General features: G+C 40.7%; 1 protein-coding gene across 1 annotated transcript; it reads left to right on the top strand.

Annotated features, from left to right (window-relative positions):
- Window positions 1-487: 487 nt before the first annotated feature.
- On the top strand, window positions 488-21,069 carry LOC144681124 (heparan sulfate glucosamine 3-O-sulfotransferase 5). Its single transcript, XM_078542854.1, has 2 exons — window positions 488-594; window positions 20,139-21,069. Exons 1-2 carry the CDS (start codon window positions 488-490, stop codon window positions 21,067-21,069), a joined length of 1,038 nt encoding a protein of 345 aa, XP_078398980.1.
- Window positions 21,070-21,608: the final 539 nt, after the last annotated feature.

Genomic DNA, 21,608 nt, shown 5'->3' with positions numbered 1-21,608 from the left:
ATGATTCATTCATCTGATAATAGTGTAATAACCCCCTTGAATTCTATAACAACATTACAACTGAAAAAAATCAAAACTTTCTCAGGCAAAAGGCAATAGATTAGTCCTTCTGCTCTACATAAAGGTGGCCTACCAAGTTTTGTGATTGATAACAGTTAACTGCAAGGGGATGATGCTAATTCCTGTAAACTGGGACTATGCATTTCTGTTAATGTGCAAAAAAAAAAAGCTCAATATTGAGTACACTATCCTTGAAGCTTCACACTGAATCATCAGTCTTCATTATGGGAGAAAAACATTGATCTTACAGATTATCTACAGGTTCCATTTTTTCAAAGTATATGTTTACTTAACCTTTAAAAACCAAATGATTGATCAACTAACTTCTAATTAATGGTAGCCTATGGGTTTCCACATTTCTGATTGGTGTTTTTACCCTCTGGTCACTACAGGCTGAAGAAGCAGTCCTGAAGATTGATGGAGGGCCATGCTATTCAAACAGCAAGTGTTGCTGAGACAGAAGCTCTTTGTGTTGGGCAGCCTTGCTGTTGGAAGTCTCTTATATATAGTTGCCAGAGTTGGGAGCTTGGATAGGTTTGTATACTTATTCTCTTTTCACATTGAAAGGGTAACATTTCTGTTGCATTACCTGATTTTTTTCTGCACGGTAAGTTCCAGTTGAATGTACTTTCTTAATTTTGTGCTTATTTGACATGGCAGTAGAATGTAAATTCACATCTACAAGTTCAGGACCTTGGAGAACCTTCCTGAAGACAAGATGCTTCTCCATTCTGATAGGTGAGAAGCCTGAATGCAAGTCAACATGAGGCTTACACAGCCCCAGTTCTTTTAGTATTGTAGAGGCATTGGGGTGAGCCAATACCAGGCTGACAGGCAGGGAAGGGATGGGAAAAGAGAACCTAAAAGTAACACATTCATTAAAGTGAGCAGTTTTCTATGCAAAACGTTTCATTGTATGGAATAAAAAGATTAGCTGTTTTAGATTATTCCAAGAACACTAATTAAATCAGTGCTCTGTGCTTGCTCTATATTTTGTTATAAAATTCAGAATTAAAATATATAGATTTACAATTTGACCAGTTAATATACATGTTGAGACTTGTATAACTCCACATGCTATAACATTGACCTTATTAGCAATTTTGTAGATAGGGCACTCAACATTTACTCACTTTGCAAGCTTGACACAGAAATAGAGCTCATCAAAGCTACCCTGCGTGACAATGGCTATCCTGATCAGATCATTCTTCACTGTGTACTGCACAAACTCACAAATGACCCCCACTTTCGGACCTGAACAGTGCCTGGTCTACCTCAAATTACCCTAGAAAGGCAAAGTATCTCAAAAATTTGAACAACAGATTAAGCAGGCTGTTTCACACTGTTACAATCATGTGACCACATGAATGGTATTTTCCACAAACAGGATGCTGGCATCAGTCCAAAAAGATGTTCTTGCAAAACCCAAAACACAATATCTACTGTTCGATGTGATTCCAAGATTGGGCAGCACTTGCTGAACAATCCTGAGTGCCTGTATAATAATAACACTAACAACCAATTTAAGATAATCAATCAAGCTCATTATGTGGCTCATTTACGCTTGCTAGAAGTGACATACATTCATACACAGGGACCTGTTCTTCGCAAACTAAAGGAATATATTCAAGCCTTGTGTCTTTTTTGAATTACCAGGGAGCTTAAGGAGCCTATAGTTTCCTGTTACTTTCTCCATGGCAACACCTTGGCCAATCAGAGTTGACTTGGCAACTAATCAGCACCTTTTTCTCCTGCAGCATAAATTGTTGTGTGTTAAAAATTTTGCATTCTTACATTTGTCCTCATGAGACACAAGATGAAGAGAGGCAACATGGCTCTCTTTTCAGCAATATATATATAGATTTAAGTGGAGCTGGCAATTACATTATCTATAAATTAGCAGAAATTCTGCAGAAATTAACCAAACAGTCTCACTGCTAGCCCATAAAACAAGAGCATTTCAAGTAAAATCCTTCTAAGTTCATTAGTCTGTTTGTGAGTCCACCTTTAACACAATCAATTCTTTGGTCAGTTGGGTACTTCACCCATGCAGAAAACAATCATTTCATGTAAGAGTATCCAAACCACGCCACTGAATAATATATACAGGTAGGGTTTCTGTTTGCCCAGTGCAGTCTAGGTAGTGGTATCCTTTCCCTGTAAGCACATTCCCCACTTAACAGAGAGTTTAAGAGCAGGTTGCAGAACTAAGTCTTATGGGATCCCCAAGAGCATGCAAAAATGCTACTTGATTATAACCAGCTGAAACTACACAGTTTATCATACTACACAGTTTATCATCACAGACAAGCTACCTACTGCTGGTCCGGCAAGGTATCTAAGTGAAGGAAGTAAGATTATGTCCACATGACAGCTTCAATAATAATAATACTTTCCTCATTGTATAATTGAGACATTTACAACTTTTGATGGTAAAGCACCTTAATGGCTCCTATACCCTGTGTAGTTTCATAGATCGGCAAAATTAAATATATGGAATTTGCTATATTTTGGTTTTCATTAAGTATGGCAATAAATAAACGACTAATAAATATTTTTCATTCAGTAAAGCTAAAATGGTATAAGAAATAAAATTAAATAACAAATATGATGTATAAAAACAAATAATAGGTAAAACTGAAATTATTTTGTGCTAATAAAATTAAATAAGGTAAGTTCCTAGTTGCAGCTATGTCATGAAGAGGTTATATTAAATGTTGAGTTGTCCCTCACAGGTAGTGAGCTGAAAATTAGCTCGTGAGTCACCTGGAACATACTCAGGTAACCCCTAGCATTGGAGTCAAGAATAGAAATGAAAAAGAAAGAAATAATAAAAATAGCAATTCTGCATTAGAGTAATGACCAGTGAAGGTGGAGGTTTGTGTTGTCATTCTATGTTCAACATTAGGCATTGTTATAAATGTCCTGAAATTAATTGTAATTACAGCGAAGTCAACAAGCGGAGGAGGAGAACAGGAGAAAAAGAGAAATACAAATTAACGAAACAACAAGAAAAATAATAAGGCAATGTCAGATGTATTTCAAATAATTTTAAATAAAATAATAGAATTAGGTATTTAAAAAACTAATAAAAAGAAGTTCTATATTACTTTTTAAGCTAGCATCCGCCCCCCACCCCTCCCCCCACTCCCTCCCCCCCCCCCCCCCAAACCCCTCAGCCACCTCCATCAAGCCATTTATATTTAGAATATTCTTTCTCTTCCTTATTCTGGACTTCTCACTCCAACTTACACCCTGACATTTACAGATGCTGTAATTCTTGCAGTAGCCTCGTTTTTTACTCCTCAGCCAGTGCCCTCCCCTCCACCTCCCCCTACCACCACCACCCCGTGCCCCGCACCCCCCCCCCCCCTCACAAGCTCTTTACATTCAAAATCTCTGATAGCGCCTGTAAGGCTCTGAATTTGTTCATCTAAAAAAAATACAAAGAAATAAGAAAGGAGAAATGGTTTTGCCAGTTCTGTTATTTTGTGTCTGACAGGGAAATTGGCCTCAGTTTTGGCTTGATTGATCAGCAACACTGTGCCTGAAAAAAGAACTGAACCTACAGCCCCATTGACATGAGGTGTGTGTCAAACTATAGCATTTCACACACAACGTGACACCAAATGAGCTCAGAATGCCACATCCTGTCTGATTTCCAATTATTTCAGATGTGACCAGCAGGAATCTTGATTTCTAAATTATATATTTACATATTATGTATTCTTTATTTTCTAAATTAAATGGTGCTTTCTGGGCAACCACCTATTATAACATCCACATTGATTTAAAAGCAGATATAATCTTTTTGTGAATATTTTTTACAATAGTTTTTTTCCCTAGCTTGTTTTCTTGTTTTAAAGAAGAATTGAACCTGAGACAATCTATAGTAAAATTGACCTGACCATGTTTGCAAGGGACTTACAAATTCAAATTGGGTTACTTTGCACATTCACACCAAATGATGTGATGTCAATAGGATCAGAATGAACACATTTTACAATAATGATGGTGTACAGATGCTCTGTCTGGGAATAGTCAAGATACTGATCCCCCAGAGCAGTGCATAAATGACAAGTCACTAGTGCCAGGAGAAAAAAATTGCAAGAATTGTTAATCAATAGTAGAAGAATGGAACTGTTAGATATTGAAAAGGAAATTGATATGTTTCCCTGACTGGTCCCACTGTTACTAGCAATAAATAGATCGCTCTAATTTATGATTAGAATCAATAAATCTTTGATGAAATCCATTTCTGTAATTGTTCTGTAAGGCAGACATGCTCAATAATTTAATCAGAAATTTAATGTAGTTATGTCAGCTGTGTGTCATAAACTGACATCATGTTAATATGATTTAAAGCTCATTTATTTCATTATTTTTATACGATGTAGAAAACCTGTTATTTTCCAGTTTCTCCTGTGGTGTGGGTGAAACCCAGCTTTTGCACTTCTTCCTGATATTACAGGTCAGCCTTGTACTAGTGTGATACTATAAATACTGTTTCTGAATGTGATATAGATCCTACATATCATGTCCAGATCATAAGCCTTTATTTATTGCTGAACGTTCATTTCAAGGCTTTCTGGACTCGGGGATTTGTGTTTTGTGGAAGTAGTCATTTTCATGTAAGAACTGGCAAGTTTTAGTTCAGCCCCAGAAAGAATGACAAAAATTACTTCAGTCTCTATACAAGCCACTGTGGGTAAACAAACTACTTAGTATAATGCACGTACATACAAGCAAATAAAATCCCAGATTTGCTCCATGGATTTTACTGATTTAGCTGATCTCAGCCAAAACAGTGAAACAGCATTACTTTTAGCCTCAGGGAAGGAAAAAAATCAACAGTTCCTAACTCATGATCCCAATCCAGCAACCACTGTTAGAAAATGAATGTGTTTGTAGATATGAATTAAGGACATAGTTGGGCTCGGCTTATGGCCCCAACATAGTTAATAACTAGTTAATAATGCAATAATTCGACCTCCAAGTTCACACTTAAAGAATAGTCATTTGTCAGATATATCAGAGGGGTGTCAGCACGTGGTGGAATCATAGCCAACATTAACCACTGCCTTCAGGGAGGGAAAGAGAAAATTGGGAGGGCGGGTGTGACTTGTTTCAATTAAGATCCATTGTGTAGGAATTGACAGATTCTCCACAGGAATGAGAGATGGAGCTAATTGAGGGAGAAACTGTAGAAACATGTTAAAAGTGTGGGCATGAAGAAAGACCTGGAAACAAACATAGCAGCTGAGGCTAAGTCTAATAATAAAAAGAACCCTTTCGGTACCACAATAGCAAGAGGCAGTCAGAGGAGAGTGGAAAAGACACAGTCTCAAGACTGAGGATGAGCAGAACATAATAAATATTCTGAATCACTATTCCCTCCAATTATTTACAGGGGAAGACATGAGCAACATGTCATTGCAAAGCAAAAATACCCCATGTAAAATCAATGACTTGTTATAAATGAGATGGAAGTCCTAGATTGACTAAACAGGCTCAAAGCAAATAAAACCCAAGGGATGGCTGGTATTTATCCCAGGGTTAACAGAGACCAGGGGGAAGATTTGCACAGCTTTGGTAATCATAATGAGTCCAGGGGGAGAATTTTCTCCCCGTCAGGCAGGCCGGTTGGGAGTGGGAGTGGGAGCGGGCGCGGGCGGGTACGGAGCCAATCACCGCCCGCGATCGGCTGTGCACCGGCATTTCACATGGGCAGGCCACTTAAGGCCCACCCAGCATGACGCACACCCAGTAGTGCTCAGCACTACCTGTGCAGGCAGGGGGGTGGAGGGAGAATCAGGGCCTGCGCTCTTTCGGCACATGCGCGAAAGAGCGCAGAAATCTCCCTGAGGCAGCTCCATGCCTTAGGGAGATTAAGTACAGCTGTAAAGTTAGGGGGAAAAAAAAGAAAAAAGAAAATTATTCAGACATGTCCCCTCATGTGACAGTGTCACGTGAGCTGGGATATGTTTTTGAATCTTGATAAAAATGTTTATTTAATTAATAAAACCTTCATGAAACCTTATCCCACCCGTGGATGAGATTTCATGAAAAATGCAAAGGCCGCCTGGGCTCTTCGCCTGCCCGCCAATCTTAAGATTGGACGGGCAGCCCTGAAAATGATGTTAGTTAGTTTATTAATGGCCTTAAGATGCCTTTGACAATTCGGCGGGCGCACAGCCAACTCCAGTGCGCGCCCGCCGAACGAAAGATCTGAATGACGTGCGGTGATGTTGGGACGCACGCCCAACATCACCTCGCGTCATTTTATGTGTTGGCGTACAGGGCCCACCCCTGCACGCCCAGCAGAAAAATTCTGGCCCAGTAGATTGACAACAGGCTTATGTGATGCCCATATTCAAAAAGGGTGACAAAACATGTTATGCTACATTAAAGGTGCTTCATCTCCTGCCTCAAAACACTGCCTGATGTGGATGATGCTGAGCAATTGGTGGTTACCTATCCATTTGGTCCACAAAGTCAGCTCACCCCTTTTCCTTAACAATGGACTGCCACAAGGCTTAGTACTCATGCTTCAGTGTTTAAATGAGCAACATGCCTCCAACGAAGGTGGACAAATTTACATATACGGATGACCTTGTCCTGGCGACACAAACAAACATCTCCACCTTGAAATGGGTTCTCACTCTCTTCAGATAATTATCCAATTCTCTTTTGAAGGCCTCAGTTGAATGTGCCTCCACCACACTCTCCGGCAGTTCCGCGTTGGAGTATTTCCAGAAATGAAAGATTAGCCAAACCCCCACAAAACAACAGCCACTGAATTCATCTTGATAACAGGAATGTTAAGCACACCCTGAAAATGACCTGCTTTGGCAATACAATGTGACATGGCCTTGCTCTGATCTGTCTTGGAATGAAGCTGGGTCACATGTTAAATTTCTACGACCACCTGAAGAGGATAGCCACCTAGGGTCAACCTGGTCCAGAAATTGGGAAGCATTGTCTGTGGAGCCTCAAAATCACTGCTTTGGACTTCAGCGATATAGCCAAGTACTGTGCACTTACTGATATGGGCCAGAAGAAATCATACACCGCACTCAATTTCTTGGCGTCAAATTGGACACTGCACTGAAACAACCAGGATGATCCCTATATCCTGGCTGCCCATGCTGTCACAAATTGCTCGCCATCCACTTGTTATGGTGTTGCAACCTCCGAGAAATCCAACAAATCTAGGAAAACCAACACTGCTCCTTCCACCAGGACATCAACAATGTCCCTCAACACTGTTTGAAGTCACATAAGCCCTTTTAAGCCCATGTGTTAATATTTAACAATGAGAATTCAACCCTAAGGAAGCTTGGGAAGGCAGAATTGAGTTCACAAAAAAGTCACAAACAAACACCTCATGGAAGATATTATGCAAATGATCCCTATGACTTCGGTTTTCCACTAAATTCATGGGCAACCCTAAACTTCACCCTTTATAAGCAATGGAAAATGCAGATACTGGATGCAGAAAAGGGAAAAAATACAGACCATGGAACAGATAATGAATCATTGTCCTGTTCACAAATATGAAGGAGAATCACAGCAACACATGCCGCTTCTCTGATGTAATTATCTGGATTAATAACCTGGATGCAAAATTATAATTGTTACTCTACATCTATGTCAACCTAAGAGAGAGAGATTAACAGTGCCATATAAATGCAAGTGGCATCATCATCATCTTACTTCCATTCCAGATAAACAATGGAATTGAGATAGAAGAAGTAACTTCCATTTATATAGCACCTTCCACAATCTTGTGATGTCTCAAAATGCTTTACAGCCAAAGTGTAGTAACGACAAATTCCATACAGCAAGGCTAGATAACGGCAGTAAGCATGGATTTGGAAAGGAAATGATGCTGCCTGATTAACCTTCTCAACTTTGAGGAAGTGACAATCCAAGTAGACTGTGTTAATCCTAATAGCATGCTGTACTTTGACTTCCAGAGGGCTTTTGATAAAGCTCCACATAACTCAATGTTGTGGGGATTCAGGGTATGACCTGGGAATGGATATGAAAATAGCTGAAAGGCAGAAAGCAATGTACACTTGTTGGAAGAGTTATGTTGGCAAGAGGTCAATACTGTGTAGGGCACTTCAGGACTCAATGCTGGTACCACTTATTTTTTCATACATTACATGAATGACCTGGATTCAAAAACTCATTCCAGTGAGAATACAGATAATACCAAACCAGACGGAGCAGTGGAATGTGAAGAAACAGCTCAGAAATTGCAGAATGTGTTGAATAAGATATGTAAGTGGGTAGAGCTATGGCAGGTGAAATGTGAACAGTTGAAGGAATAATAGACACACATGCGACAAGAATAATGTTAAAGTAGTTAAGGATGAAACTTTAGTGACTGGAAGCCAGTGTCCAGTGGTGTACCAGAGGGATCTGTACTGGGTCCCCTATTATTTGTCATTTATATAAACGACATAGATGACTATGTGGGGGGTAGGATTAGTAAGTATGTGGATGACACAAAGATTGGCTGGGTGGTTAATAGTGAGGTTGAGTGTCTTGGGCTACAGGAAGATATAGTTGGGATGGTCAAATGGGCCGATAAGTGGCAGATGGAATTTAACCCTGAAAAATGTGAGGTGATACACTTTTGGAAGGAGTAATTTGACAAGGAAGTATTCAATGAATGGCATGGCACTAGGAAGTTCTGAGGAACAAAGGGACCTTGGCCTGTGTGTCCATAGATCTCTGAAGGCAGAGGGGCATGTTAGTGGTGTGGTGAAAAAGGCATATGGGACACTTGCCTTTATCAATCGAGGCATAGATTACAAACATAGGGAGGTCATGTTGGAGTTGTATAGAACCTTGGTGAGGCCACAGCTGGAGTACTGTGTGCAGTTCTGGTCATCACATTATAGGAAGGATGTGATTGCACTGGAGGGGATGCAGAGGAGATTCACCAGGATGTTGCCTGGGATGAAACATTTAAGTTATGAAGAGAGGTTGGATAGACTTGGGTTGTTTTCGTTGGAGCAGAGAAGACTGAGGGGTGACCCAATCGGGTGTACAAGATTATGAGGGGCATGGACAGGGTGGATAAGGAGCAGCTATTCCCCTTAGTTGATGAGTCAATCATGAGGGGACATAAGTTCAAGGTGAGGGGCAGGAGGTTTAGGGGGGATGTGAGGAAAAACTTTTTTACCCAGAAGGTGGTGACGGTCTGGAATGCTCTGCCTGGGAGGGTGGTGGAGGCGGGTTGCCTCACATCCTTTAAAAAGTAACTGGATGAGCACTTGGCACGTCATAACATTCATGGCTATAGGCCAAGTGCTGGTAAATGGGATTAGGTAGGTAGGTCAGGTGTTTCTCAGGTGTCGGTGCAGACTCGATGGGCCGAAGGGCATCTTCTGCACTGTGTGATTCTGTGATTCTGATTCTGTATGAGACCGAGTAGGTTAACATTAAACATGTCCAACCAGTACAACAACAACCAACAATCCAATAGGATGTTGAACTACGTGGACAAAACTGTACAATATAAGTCACAGGAGATAATACTAAAACTTTATGGTGGTCTAGTCATACCACAGCTTGAATATTGTGTCCGGTTTTGGTCACCAAGAAAAAAGAGAGGCAAGCAAACATTTCAAAAGTGCATTGAAGATCTGATCTCTAGATCTGTCAATATGAATACTAAAGATCTCAATTAGGGCGATTTTTCGGGCTTGCCAATTTTGGAGTGGCCCACAAGCTGCGGCAGGCTATGCTCTATGGATAAAGCCTCGGGGAAGAAAGGCAAATCCCCCGGCTCTAACAATGGACACAAGAGGGATTCCCCCTCCCTTTCACAGGGCCTTCCAACCTTCCCTAACCTGCATCATAAATTTAATTTTATGCCTCCGAGATGTCTTCATGTTGAGGCACACTTGAGATCTCCTCCTGACTTTGCTGCACCCACCTCTCACTTTGAGGTCAGCAGGATAGTGATCCCACCCGCTGTTCTTAATAGAACAGTAAGCTCGACAAACCCAATTAGTCTCCGGGAGCATTGCAATGCTGGCCTCGCTGTCAGCAGCTACAAACCCAGGACCCACATTTGGTCCCAATTTCAGGATCTCGAAGCACAGAGAAAAATCTTGCCACTGGTGTTATGAGTTGTGAGGAAAGTCTGAAAAGACTTGGTCTTCATGAGAGAGAATTTTATGGAAGTATCTACAATCGTTAAGAGTATACAAATAATTAATATTACTTAAACTGTGGGACTAGAACCAGGAGATACGTGTTCAAACTAATAATTTTAGAATGGATGGGAGGAAATTTCTTCTTCACAAAGAGTAATGAACATGCAGAATAAATTTCCAATAGAGTAGTGGGGGAGTGGGAGGAGACATTCAGACCTCTCTGTATTGATGAATTAAGATGGGTCAAATCGACTTTCTTATCTCTAATTACCTTCTACCCTTCTCAAGCACTTAGGGCTAATACCAAGTGTAGAGTTGAAAAGAAAATGAAAAATAGACTTTAATTAATTGTCAGAGGTAGACAAAGAGGAATCTGCAATTTGCCCAGCAAATATATTGGCTCATATAGAAGGGGTGGACCCTTCAAACACATATGTAGGGAATTGCCCATTAACTCTATAAAAGGTCAGGCTAGAACCATTTGTTTTGCCAACAGAGCCATGGTAATTTAGGTATTAGTTTAAAGCAACTAATACTATGTCAATCAGATATTCCTAATGTCATCCCCAGTAAAAGGCATGTCATATTCATAACTTTAAACATGGACTGTGTTCATATGAAAGCTTAGGGACCCCTTTATTTTTTTAAAATTGAGACTGTTGAACTGTTAAGATGACTGCCAAGGTGTCCAGGTGGCCTTTGCAACTTTAAGACAGGCTACAAAGCTTCCAGAAAGTTCCATATTGAATCATAATGGGTGGGGGTCTACCCCCTGATTGGACATGCCTGCCATTGTTTGAAGCTTATTCCAAAACAGTCAATGGACTCCTAGACTCTACGTATGCAGGTTCACACTGACAAAGGAAAGCTGATGAGACCAGTTGTCCACAAGTCTACTTCCTATTGTGTATCAATGCCGCTGACCATGTGACTGAAACTGGTTCTCTGGTACTGAAATCCTTTTCTCTCAAAATTCAGAAGATACCTGGGCAGTCTGCAAAATAACACCAACAAGACAAGAGCTGCAAAAGGCAGTGATGCACTATCTTTGCCTTTTAAGAACTGAGATGCTTTAAAGTGTTTTAAAAAGCCTCCCAGTCTGATTCCAAGTTCACCTGTCAAGAAATTGGGCCTCCTAATACAAGAGCCATGAGTGCATGACTTCACGAACTACTGATCATTTTTTATCGAATGATTCCCGCAGTAATCCTGATATTCGACCCCAGAAAATGCTCCCTTCTTTACTGGACTCACAAAGACACGTGAACTGTTAATTATTCTTTTGGTTTATGTTTGTTGAAGTACGCTACCATCTTTAATTGTACCTTCCTTGAGTGTGTGGTGTGTGACTGATGTAACTTTTAGATCTTTCAGAGTGAGTATGTAAATATATAATCCTCTATGTTTAAACACACAAAGATCTACTGCTGGTGACGTTTTTAATTTGACCCAACACTAATGGGGGTTTAGAAACACACACATCTACCTTTTCAAAAATAAACCACACTGATTATGGACAGAAGAGAAGTGAATTGAGGGTTTCAGTTTATCTCTCCTCCATTGTCCATAACACTAGTGTGAGTTTCCTCTAAGAAAGCATAAGCATTTCCTCTGATATTAAGAAGCTTATGTTCAAATTGGATTCCATGAAACTGGCTTTGCCATGAATTACTAATGATCAGGAAGCGAGGCAAAGGTGGGGGGGGTTTGTGGTTTAGCACAATAGAGAGGGATGACCTAAGTTCAGGAAACCAGTGCCTGAATTTTACTCTTGGTGGGTGCATGCGATCAGCAGGCCTGGGAATGGCCAGGAAAAGGACAGCTGACCGCAATCGGCCCCCGACCACGATTTCACACTGGCTGGCCAATTAATGATCAGCCAGTGTGAAACGCGCGATGGGAAGTTCAGCACTGCTGGGATGGGGATGGAAAGAGGGCGAGTGGTGACGTCACCACAGGCACAGGTGAGCTGTGAGAGAGCTCCCTGCAGGGAGCTGCAGACCGTCAAATAATGAAGTAAAGGCATAAAAATCTGCAAAAAATCTGTCCATGCATCACAATCAAGCACCTGAAGGCATATCTCTTAAAAACGCTGTCCCCAGACACTTAATTATATTTTATTCCCTAATGGTGATTTCATCCAGCCTTTGGATGAGGTTTGAGGAAAAATGCAAAGGCTGCCTGGCCGATTCACCCATCCACCAGCCGTACAGTTGGACAGGCCATGAAAAACTGCAGACAATTACACCGTTAACAGACTTAGTTGCCATCTTAATTTTTGGTGGGCGCGCTTCCAACTTTTACAAGTGCCTGCCGTGCGAAATATCACGCGAGTGTGCAATGATGGTGGGACGTTCGTCCGACGTCATAGAACCATAGAACACTACAGCACAGAAAACAGGCCATTTGGCCCTTCTAGTCTGTGCTGAAATATTATTCCGCTAATCCCATTGACCTGCACCCAGTCCATAACCCTCCAGACCTCTCCCATCCATGTATCTATCCAATTTATTCTTAAAACTTAAGAGTGAGCCCGCATTTACCACGTCAGATGGTAGCTCGTTCCACACTCTCACCACTCTCTGAGTGAAGAAGTTCCCCCTAATGTTCCCCCTAAACCTTTCCTCTTTCATCCTAAAGCCATGTCCTCTCGTGTTTATCTCTCCTAATCTAAGTGGAAAGAGCCTACTGGCATTTACTCTGTCTATACCCCTCATAATTTTGTAAACTTCTATCAAATCTCTCCTCATCCTTCTATGCTCCAAGGAATAAAGTCCTAACCTGTTTAATCTTTCCCTGTAACTCAACTCCTTAAGACCCGGCAACATGCTAGTAAATCTTCTCTGCACTCTTTCAATCTTACTGATATCCTTCCTTTAGTTAGGCGACCAGAACTGCACACAACACTCCAAAGTTGGCCTCACCAATGTCTTATACAACCTCACCATAACATCCCAACTCCTATACTCAATACTTTGATTTATGAAGGCCAGTATGCCAAAAGCTTTCTTTACAACCCTGTCTACCTGTGACACCACTTTCAGGGAATTATGTATATGAACTCCCAGATCCCTTTGTTCCTCCGCACTCCTCAGTGCCCTACCATTTACTGTGTATGTCCTACCTTGGTTTGTCCTTCCAAAATGCAACACCTCACACTTTTCTGCATTAAATTCCATCTGCCATTTTCTGGCCCATTTTTCCGGTTGGTCCAGATCCCTCTGCAAGCTTTGAAAGCCTTCCTCGCTGTCCACAACGCCTCCAATCTTAGTGTCATCAGCAAACTTGCTGATCCAATTTACCACATTATCATCCAAATCATTGATATAGACAACAAACAACAATGGTCCCAGCACAGATCCCTGAGGCACACCACTAGTCACAGAGCTCCAGTCTGAGGAGCAATCATCCACTACCACTCTCTGTCTTCTCCCACACAGCCAATTTCGAATCCAGTTTACAACCTCTCCACGGATACCAAGTGTCTGAACCTTCTGAACTAACCTCCCATGTGGGACCTTGTCAAAGGCCTTACTAAAGTCCATGCAGACAACATCCACAGCCTTTCCTTCATCTACTTTCTTGGTAACCTCCTCGAAAAACTCTACAAGGTTCGTTAAACACGACCTACCATGCACAAAGCCATGCTGGCTATTCTTAATCAGCCCTCGCGCTTTTTCATGCCCAATTATGTCAGGTGCTCGCCTACGCGTGAGGTGTAAAATTCTGCCCCAGGATGTGGAAACAGTTTGGGTATAAATGAGAAATGGTAAAGGCAAGAAGACACTTATGGAAGTCATGTACAGGTGTCCAAATAGTAACTACATGGTAGGATGAGGCATAAAGGAAGAAATAATGGAATCTTGTCAGAAAGGCACAACAATAATCATGAGAAATTTTAATCTACAAATAAAGTGGAAAAGTCAGGTGGGCAAAGGTACCCTAGATAATGAGTTCATAGAATGTTTCTGGGTTAGTTTCTTAGAACAGCATGTTCTGGAGCCAACCAGAGAGCAGGCTATTCCTGGCCTGGTATTGTGCAACAAGATGGAATTAATTAATGAAGGCATCCCTAGGTAGCAGTGACCATAATATGATTGAATTTTACACTCAGTTTGAGGGAGAGGGGAGTGGGTCTGAGACTATGTTTTTAAACTTAAATAAGAGCAATTATGAGGGCATGAAAGCAGAGCTGGCTAAAGAGAATTGGCAAATTAAGTTGAGGGATAGGTCGATAGACATGCAGTGGCAAACAGTTAAGGGAAATTTCAGGATACACAGAACAGATACATTCCAAGGAGTAAGCAAAAGTCCAGGGGATGGACACACCATCCGTGGTTAACTAGAAAGATTAAATATAGTATCAAACTTAAAGAAAAAGTATATAATTGTGCAAAGAAAGGTGGAAGGTCAGAAGATTGGACATAATATAAGGAACAGCAAAGGATGACTAAAAAATTAATAAGGAGTGGAAAAAAGGAGTATGACACAAAGAAAGCCAGAAATATAAAAACAGAGAGTAAGAGTTTCTATAAATATTTTAAAAAGAAATGAGTTAACAAATTGAGCATTGGTCCTATAGAAAGTGAGTCTGCAGAACTGATAATGGAAAACAAGGAAATGGCAGATGAATTGAACAGGTATTTTGCATCAGTCTTTACTATAAAGGATACAAGTAACATCCCAGAGGTAGCTGGAAATCAGGAAATGGAAGGTAGGGGGGAACACAGGAAAATTACTATCACCAGGGAAGCAGTACTGAGTAAATTGTTGAAGCTGCAAGCTGACAAGTGCTCGGGTCCTGATGAACTTCATCCTAGGGTTTTAAAAGAAGTGGCTAGTGAGATAGTTGATGCATTGGTTTTAATTTTCTTAAACTCCCTAGATTCAGAGAAGGTCCCATTAGATTGGGAGATAGCAAATGTAACTCCATTATACAAAAAGGAAAGGAGACAGAAAGTGGGAAACGACAGGCCTATTAGCTTAACATCTGTTGTAGGGAAAACATTAGAAGCTATTATTAGAGAAGCTATAACAGGGCACTTGGATAAGTTCAAGGTAATCAGGCAGAGTCAACATGGTTTTGTGAAAGGGAAATCATATTAAACCATCTTATTGGAGTTCTTGGAAGAAGTAAATGTGCTGTGGATAAAGGGGAACCAGTGGATGTGCTGTACTTTGATTTCCAGAAGGCATTTGATAAAGTGCAACATTAAAGGTTGTTGTGGAAAATAAAAGCTCATTGTATAGGGAGTAACATATTGGCATGGATAGAAGATTGGCTGGCTAACAGGAAGCAGAGAATAGGCACAAATGGGTCTTTTTCAGGTTGGTAAGATGTAACAAGTGGTGTGCCACAGGGATCAGTGCTGGGACCTCAACTGTTTACAATTTATATAATTGACTTGGATGAAGGGATGGACAGGATGGTTGCCAAATTTGCTGATGACACAAAGATAGGTATGAAAGTAAGTTGTGGAGAGGACACAAGGAGGCTACAAAAGGATATAGACAGGTTAAGTGAGTGGGCAAAAATCTGGCAAATGTAGTATAATGTTGGAAAATGTAAAGTTGTCCATTTTGGCAGGAAGAATAAAAGAGAAGCATATTATCTAAATAGCGAGAGATTGCAGAGCTCTGAGATGCAGAGGGATCTAGGTGTCTTAGTGCATGAATCGCAAAAGGCTAATATACATGTACAGCAATTAATTAGGAAAGTTAATAGAATGTTATCATTTATTGCAAGGGGAATTGAATACAAAAGTAGGGGGGTTATGCTTCATAACTGAGCACTAGTGAGACCAAACCTGGAGTATTGTGTACAGTATTGGTCAGCTTATTTATGGAAGGATGTAAATGTGTTGGAAGCAGCTAAGAGAAGGTCTAACAAGTGCCCTGTTATAGCTTCTTTAATAATACCTGGAATGGGTGGGTTGTAATATGAGGAAAGGTTGGACAGGCTAGGCTTGTATCCGCTGGACTTTAGAAGAGTAAGAGGTGATTTTATTGAAACGTATAAATCCTGAGAGGTCTTGACAGGGTGGATGTAGAGAGGATGTTTTCTCTTGTGGGAGAATCTAGAACTAGGGGTCACTGTTGAAAACTAAGGAGCCGCCCATTTAAAATAGAGATGAAGTGAAATGTTTTCACTCAGAGGGTCGTGAGTCTTTGGAACTCTCTTCCTGAAGAGGCAGTGGATGCAGAGTCTTTGACTATTTTTAAGACAGAGGTAAGTAGATTCTTGGTAAGCAAGGCGGTGAAAAGTTATTGGGGGTAGGCGGGGTGCAGATTTGGGGTTACTATCAGATGAGCCATGATCTTATTAAATGATGGAGCAGGCTTGAGGGGCCAAATGGTCTACTCCTGCACCTTGTTCGTATTTAGTTATTATCTACTCCTAATGATAAGTTTGAAGCAAATTACTGTAATGCTAGCCATTTCAATCTCAGACACAATAGGCATAGATTTATTTGTGCCATATGTTTGCAGATTGAACATTAAGAGAATATCACCAACTTTTTGTTTTATTCTTTTCATGGGATGTGAGCATCACTGGCAAGGCCATCATTTGTTGTTCCTCCCTAAATGCCCTTAAAAAGGCATTGATGAACTGCCATCTTGAACTGCTGCAGTCCCTCTGATGTAGGCACACCGACAGTACTTAATAGGAAGGGAGTGCCAGGATTTTGATCCATAGTGAAGGAACAGTGATATAATTAATAAGATCATAAGATAATAAGACATAAGTAGCGGGATTTTCTGGCCCGCCACCGGCAGGCATCATTGCAGGCAGGTCAATGCCCACCAGCGTTGGGGCCAGAAAACACCGCCCAAGATCTTATGGCCAATCAAGCCTGCTCCATCATTCAATAACATCATAGCTGATCTGATTATGGCGTTCGCTCCACTTGCCTTCTTGTCCCCCATATCCTTTGATTCACTTGTCTATCAAAAAAATGTCTAACTCAGTCTTGAATATATTAAATTAATAGCCAATTAAGGGCCTTCTCCCATCACTGATGGGATTTTACCCCAGCAGGAGAGGTCTGTGTCACACATCAAGCCTCCCAGATGAAACTTGGCAGACTAGTGTCTGGGCAAGGGGGGTGCCTCCCTGTGCCCATTGGGAGACCCTCCTCAAGGTAATTCTTCCCACCCTAGAGTTCCCTCTCCCCCCACAACGACCCTGAAAATCTCAGCCTCCAACAGGCCTGCCTTCCTGTCCCCAATGAAAAGCAAACTTAACTTTAAGTCTGGCGTCTCCTCTTCTGGACTGCCTGCAGTCCCAGAAGTGGCCACCGCTACTGGTGGCACTACTGGGACAAGAAAGTTGCTGGCCATTTGATTGACCGGCAGCTCTCAGAGGCAGGACATCCTACTAATGGGGACGGAAGGCCCCCCTCAAACCAATTAATGTCCTGATGGTTGTTAACTGGCTGTGGGGCGAGCTGGCGAAGCAGAGGCGGGCTCGCCCATGAGTTTTGTACAGGAGGGAGGGAGGTGCAGGGATGTTGCCATTAGCATAAAATCCAGTCCCATGGGTCATCAATCTAGTGGTGGAAATAATTGAAGAATGTGTCAGTGGTTGGTAGTGAATTATAAGAAGTACTTAGACAATTGAACATGACTTGATAATTTCCATACAATGGGATCGATTTTTCCATTTTCAACTTTCATCCAAAATCCTTATTTAGCATTGATTTGTTTAATTATTGAATTTTAATTATTGTTTACAAACCAACGTAGTATCATGTGTGTAACTAAAACAAACTACTTTTTCCAGGTAATTCTGTTTTTGTTTTGGATTTCCAGCATCCGCAGTAGTTTTTTGTTTTTACAACAGGATTGATCTTCAGCAGAACTGGGCTGAAGAATTTGCCTCCATATCCTTTCAATCCCTCAGTACCTTTTGGCTATTTTTCCAGCATGTCCCACTCTTTTAACTGACAGTTAATTCCCTACTTTAAGGCATGTGCACTTGTTCACACCTTCCTCTTTTCATCAAACTGGTTACATTACTTCTGCCTAAAACCAGCCATTAATTTCCAGACTGTAAATCCTCAGTTATCCCTGTGGAATATACAAGGGACAATTTTAACTTCAGGTAGTTAATGAAAAAGTGGTGGGAGAGGCTGTTGATGGAGAGTCATCTGAACCATTTTATTCCCTGGCCTCATTTGCAAGCTGAAGGAGCCAAGCAGGTGATGCTGCAGTTCAGGAGTTATGAGAAGACAAGAAATTGATTGATTTCCATGCTAAGCCAGCCAAGAGACAGAGCCTAGGACAGGAAAGGTGAGAAAATTTGCTCAAAGGGCTGCCGCTATTTGGATCTGCTTCCAATTTGCCCTTGTTTAGGCTGCTCATGCCTGGTAGAAATGGAAAGATTGTTTGCAGTAAACATTCCAATCATTTGATAATGACAACAATCTCAAAATTGCAATTGGAATCCTTTGTACATTAAAGTACGCTGATTTGCATATTAGGAATGGCAACTGCCTGAAACAGTCTGGCATTCCGTCTCAGGGCTCTGACCAAAATGGTGGAAGCGAGGTATTGCAGCATCATTTGGGCCAATTCTATTTGAGAGCCAGCATTGCCCTGTTTACACCAATGCGGTGAGTTAAAATCATCCCTATAGTGTTTGTATGGATATATACAACTTTGAAATAGTGACTGCAAAATTGTCTCAGCCAATAAGTCAACATTCTGTATCAATTCTTTATCACTGTTATTTCAGTTTTCACTCTTCTGTGCTCTTATCTTCCTTGTTTACAGGTATGGGGAGATAACAACTCAGAAATAATAGCGCTAACGTACTCCTAATATTGAAACACCCCAGTACTGGAGTTCAATCGGTTTATAAGTAACTTTCATTAGGAGCAATAGAAAAGAAACAAACGGAGATTGAATTCTAATTTGTGTTGCAGCAAAAATATGTTGGCACTTGACAATAATAAAGTTCTGCTCCATTTATGCAGCAAATTAATTCACTTTTAGAAATTTAGAAATCAATTCGCTTTTAGAAAATTCACAGCAAATTTACTTATTTTAAAATTAATATTCAAGAGATTATGAGGTATGAATGCTAAACAGCTTCTGAAAATTGTTGATGATTTATTTAATACTACTGTATTAGATTTTGGACTTTCTCTCCATTTCCTCTGCTTTACCTCTCCCATCATTGCTGTTGAACTCTCTTTCATTCTGGCAGGAAAGCTGGTGAATAGGCTTTAGGCTTATGATGCTATTAGTGTTCCCTTACTAAAAATAACATGCTTATCATGAGATATGAAGGTCATCTTTATCCTCAAGACATTTGGCCCAAATGGCCCAGTGGCCTTCCTGAAATACATTTGTGATTACTTTCACCTCTGCCATTGAACAGTAACATGTAACATACGAGTATTGCAGAATCCATCTGCTTTTAACAGAATAGGAATAGTTGGGCTCTACAATAGGTGAGTGGTCCACACTGCCAGCTTACCACTTGACAGCGAAGGTGAAAAAGAGCTCCAATGAAGAACATCACATTTGATTGGTGGTCTACTGTTTCAGTCATCACAGAACTCTGTGGAGATAATGTCCTAGCTTCTCAGCAGCTGGGTCATTTCAAATTAAGATGACATATAAAAAAATGTATTGCTATTGTAACTTTTTTTCCTCTGGTATCACAGCTATTTATTAGAAGATCCAAAACTAAGCAAAATTTCTATTGAGGAAATGATATTTTGGTTAATTAATGAATGGATGTCATTACAACATGCATAAGAGTAAGATGAAAGCATAAATTTTATTGTGTATATCTTTTTAATGACCTAATTAGATGGCTGTGGTGGTTAGAATGTCACATATGTATTGATAGCTAATAGAGCTTTACTGACTATCCTTGTTTTATTACAGACTCCAGCCCACATGTCCCATAGAAGGTCAATTTGGGGACCAAGAGCAAATCATGCTTCGTGCTTTACAGTACAAGAGAGGCTTGTCACATGATTTACGCAAAGGCAATGCAACAAAGGAACAAATCAGACTACACAACATGGTGCAACAGCTTCCCCAAGCCATTATTATTGGTGTCCGCAAGGGTGGAACACGTGCCCTGCTTGAAATGCTGAACTTACACCCAGCTGTAGTCAAAGCCTCACAGGAAATCCATTTTTTTGACAATGATGAAAACTATGCTAAGGGTATTGAATGGTACAGGAAAAAAATGCCCTTTTCCTACCCCTATCAGATCACTATTGAGAAAAGCCCAGCATACTTCATCACTGAGGAAGTCCCTGAAAGAATTTACAAAATGAACTCGTCCATCAAATTGCTGATCATTGTGCGCGAGCCAACAACTCGAGCTATTTCAGATTACACTCAGGTGCTGGAGGGAAAGGAAAGGAAGAATAAAACATACTACAAATTTGAGAAACTTGCAATTGACCCCGCTACCTGCGAGGTAAACACTAAATACAAGGCTGTGAGAACTAGTATATACACAAAACACCTAGAGAGATGGCTCAAGTACTTTCCCATTGAACAGTTTCACATTGTGGATGGCGATCGCCTCATAACTGAGCCATTACCTGAACTCCAGCTAGTGGAGAAGTTTCTGAATCTGCCCCCCAGAATAAGCCAGTATAATTTATACTTTAATGCCACAAGGGGGTTTTACTGTCTGCGGTTTAACATTGTATTTAACAAGTGTCTGGCAGGCAGTAAGGGACGGATACACCCTGAAGTGGATCCCTTGGTTGTTAACAAACTGCACAAGTTTTTTCATCCTTTCAATCAGAAGTTTTATCAGATCACTGGGCGAACATTTAGCTGGCCATATAAGTGATCCATGCAACACTGTGTGTTGATGTAAAGCAAAAATTTTCTATCAAAGCAGTGATATCCAATACTTTCAATGATTCTGATTAACAGTAGTTATCCTTTCCAGTAAATGGGATGGTATGGAGCTGACTATATAAGAGTTTGTTATTGATATGACATACTTACGAAATTATGTTTTAGGCTCCTATATTTTCTTCCTTTTGGTCACTTTAGTAAAAAGATTGATGTGAGTGTAAAGCAGAGATCATTGCTTTATTATCATATCTACTTTCTTATATAAACTTGGCAAAGGGAGCAAACCATATTATTAGATTTTTGAGAAACCTATTGCGAAACAAAGCAGGCAACATTCAAAAGATCATGGCCTATCTGAAAATGGGATCAACCATTGCCACTTCCTTTCAGTCCTTACGTGTGGTTGCTGTCCAATTTGGGACAAGACAAACCAGTTTTAAGTGACGTACCTGGATATTTTCTGCCAATAAGAGTCAGATTTTAACACTCCCCATGTCTTAGTGTGAAGACTTTAGTCATCAAGATTGC

The sequence above is a fragment of the Cetorhinus maximus genome, chromosome 5 (assembly GCF_964194155.1).
Source record: "Cetorhinus maximus chromosome 5, sCetMax3.hap1.1, whole genome shotgun sequence".
Taxonomy (NCBI): Eukaryota; Metazoa; Chordata; class Chondrichthyes; order Lamniformes; family Cetorhinidae; genus Cetorhinus; species Cetorhinus maximus.
The sequence above is the reverse complement of the archived record's forward strand: the minus strand, read 5'-3'. Positions and strand labels throughout refer to the sequence as shown.

Bases quoted from the DNA above. Each gene is read 5' to 3' on its own strand.
- LOC144681124 (XM_078542854.1), top strand. From the start codon at position 488: ATGCTATTCAAACAGCAAGTGTTGCTGAGACAGAAGCTCTTTGTGTTG. The intron at 595-20,138 runs GTTTGTATACTT...GTTTTATTACAG, and splicing joins AGAGTTGGGAGCTTGGATAG to ACTCCAGCCCACATGTCCCA.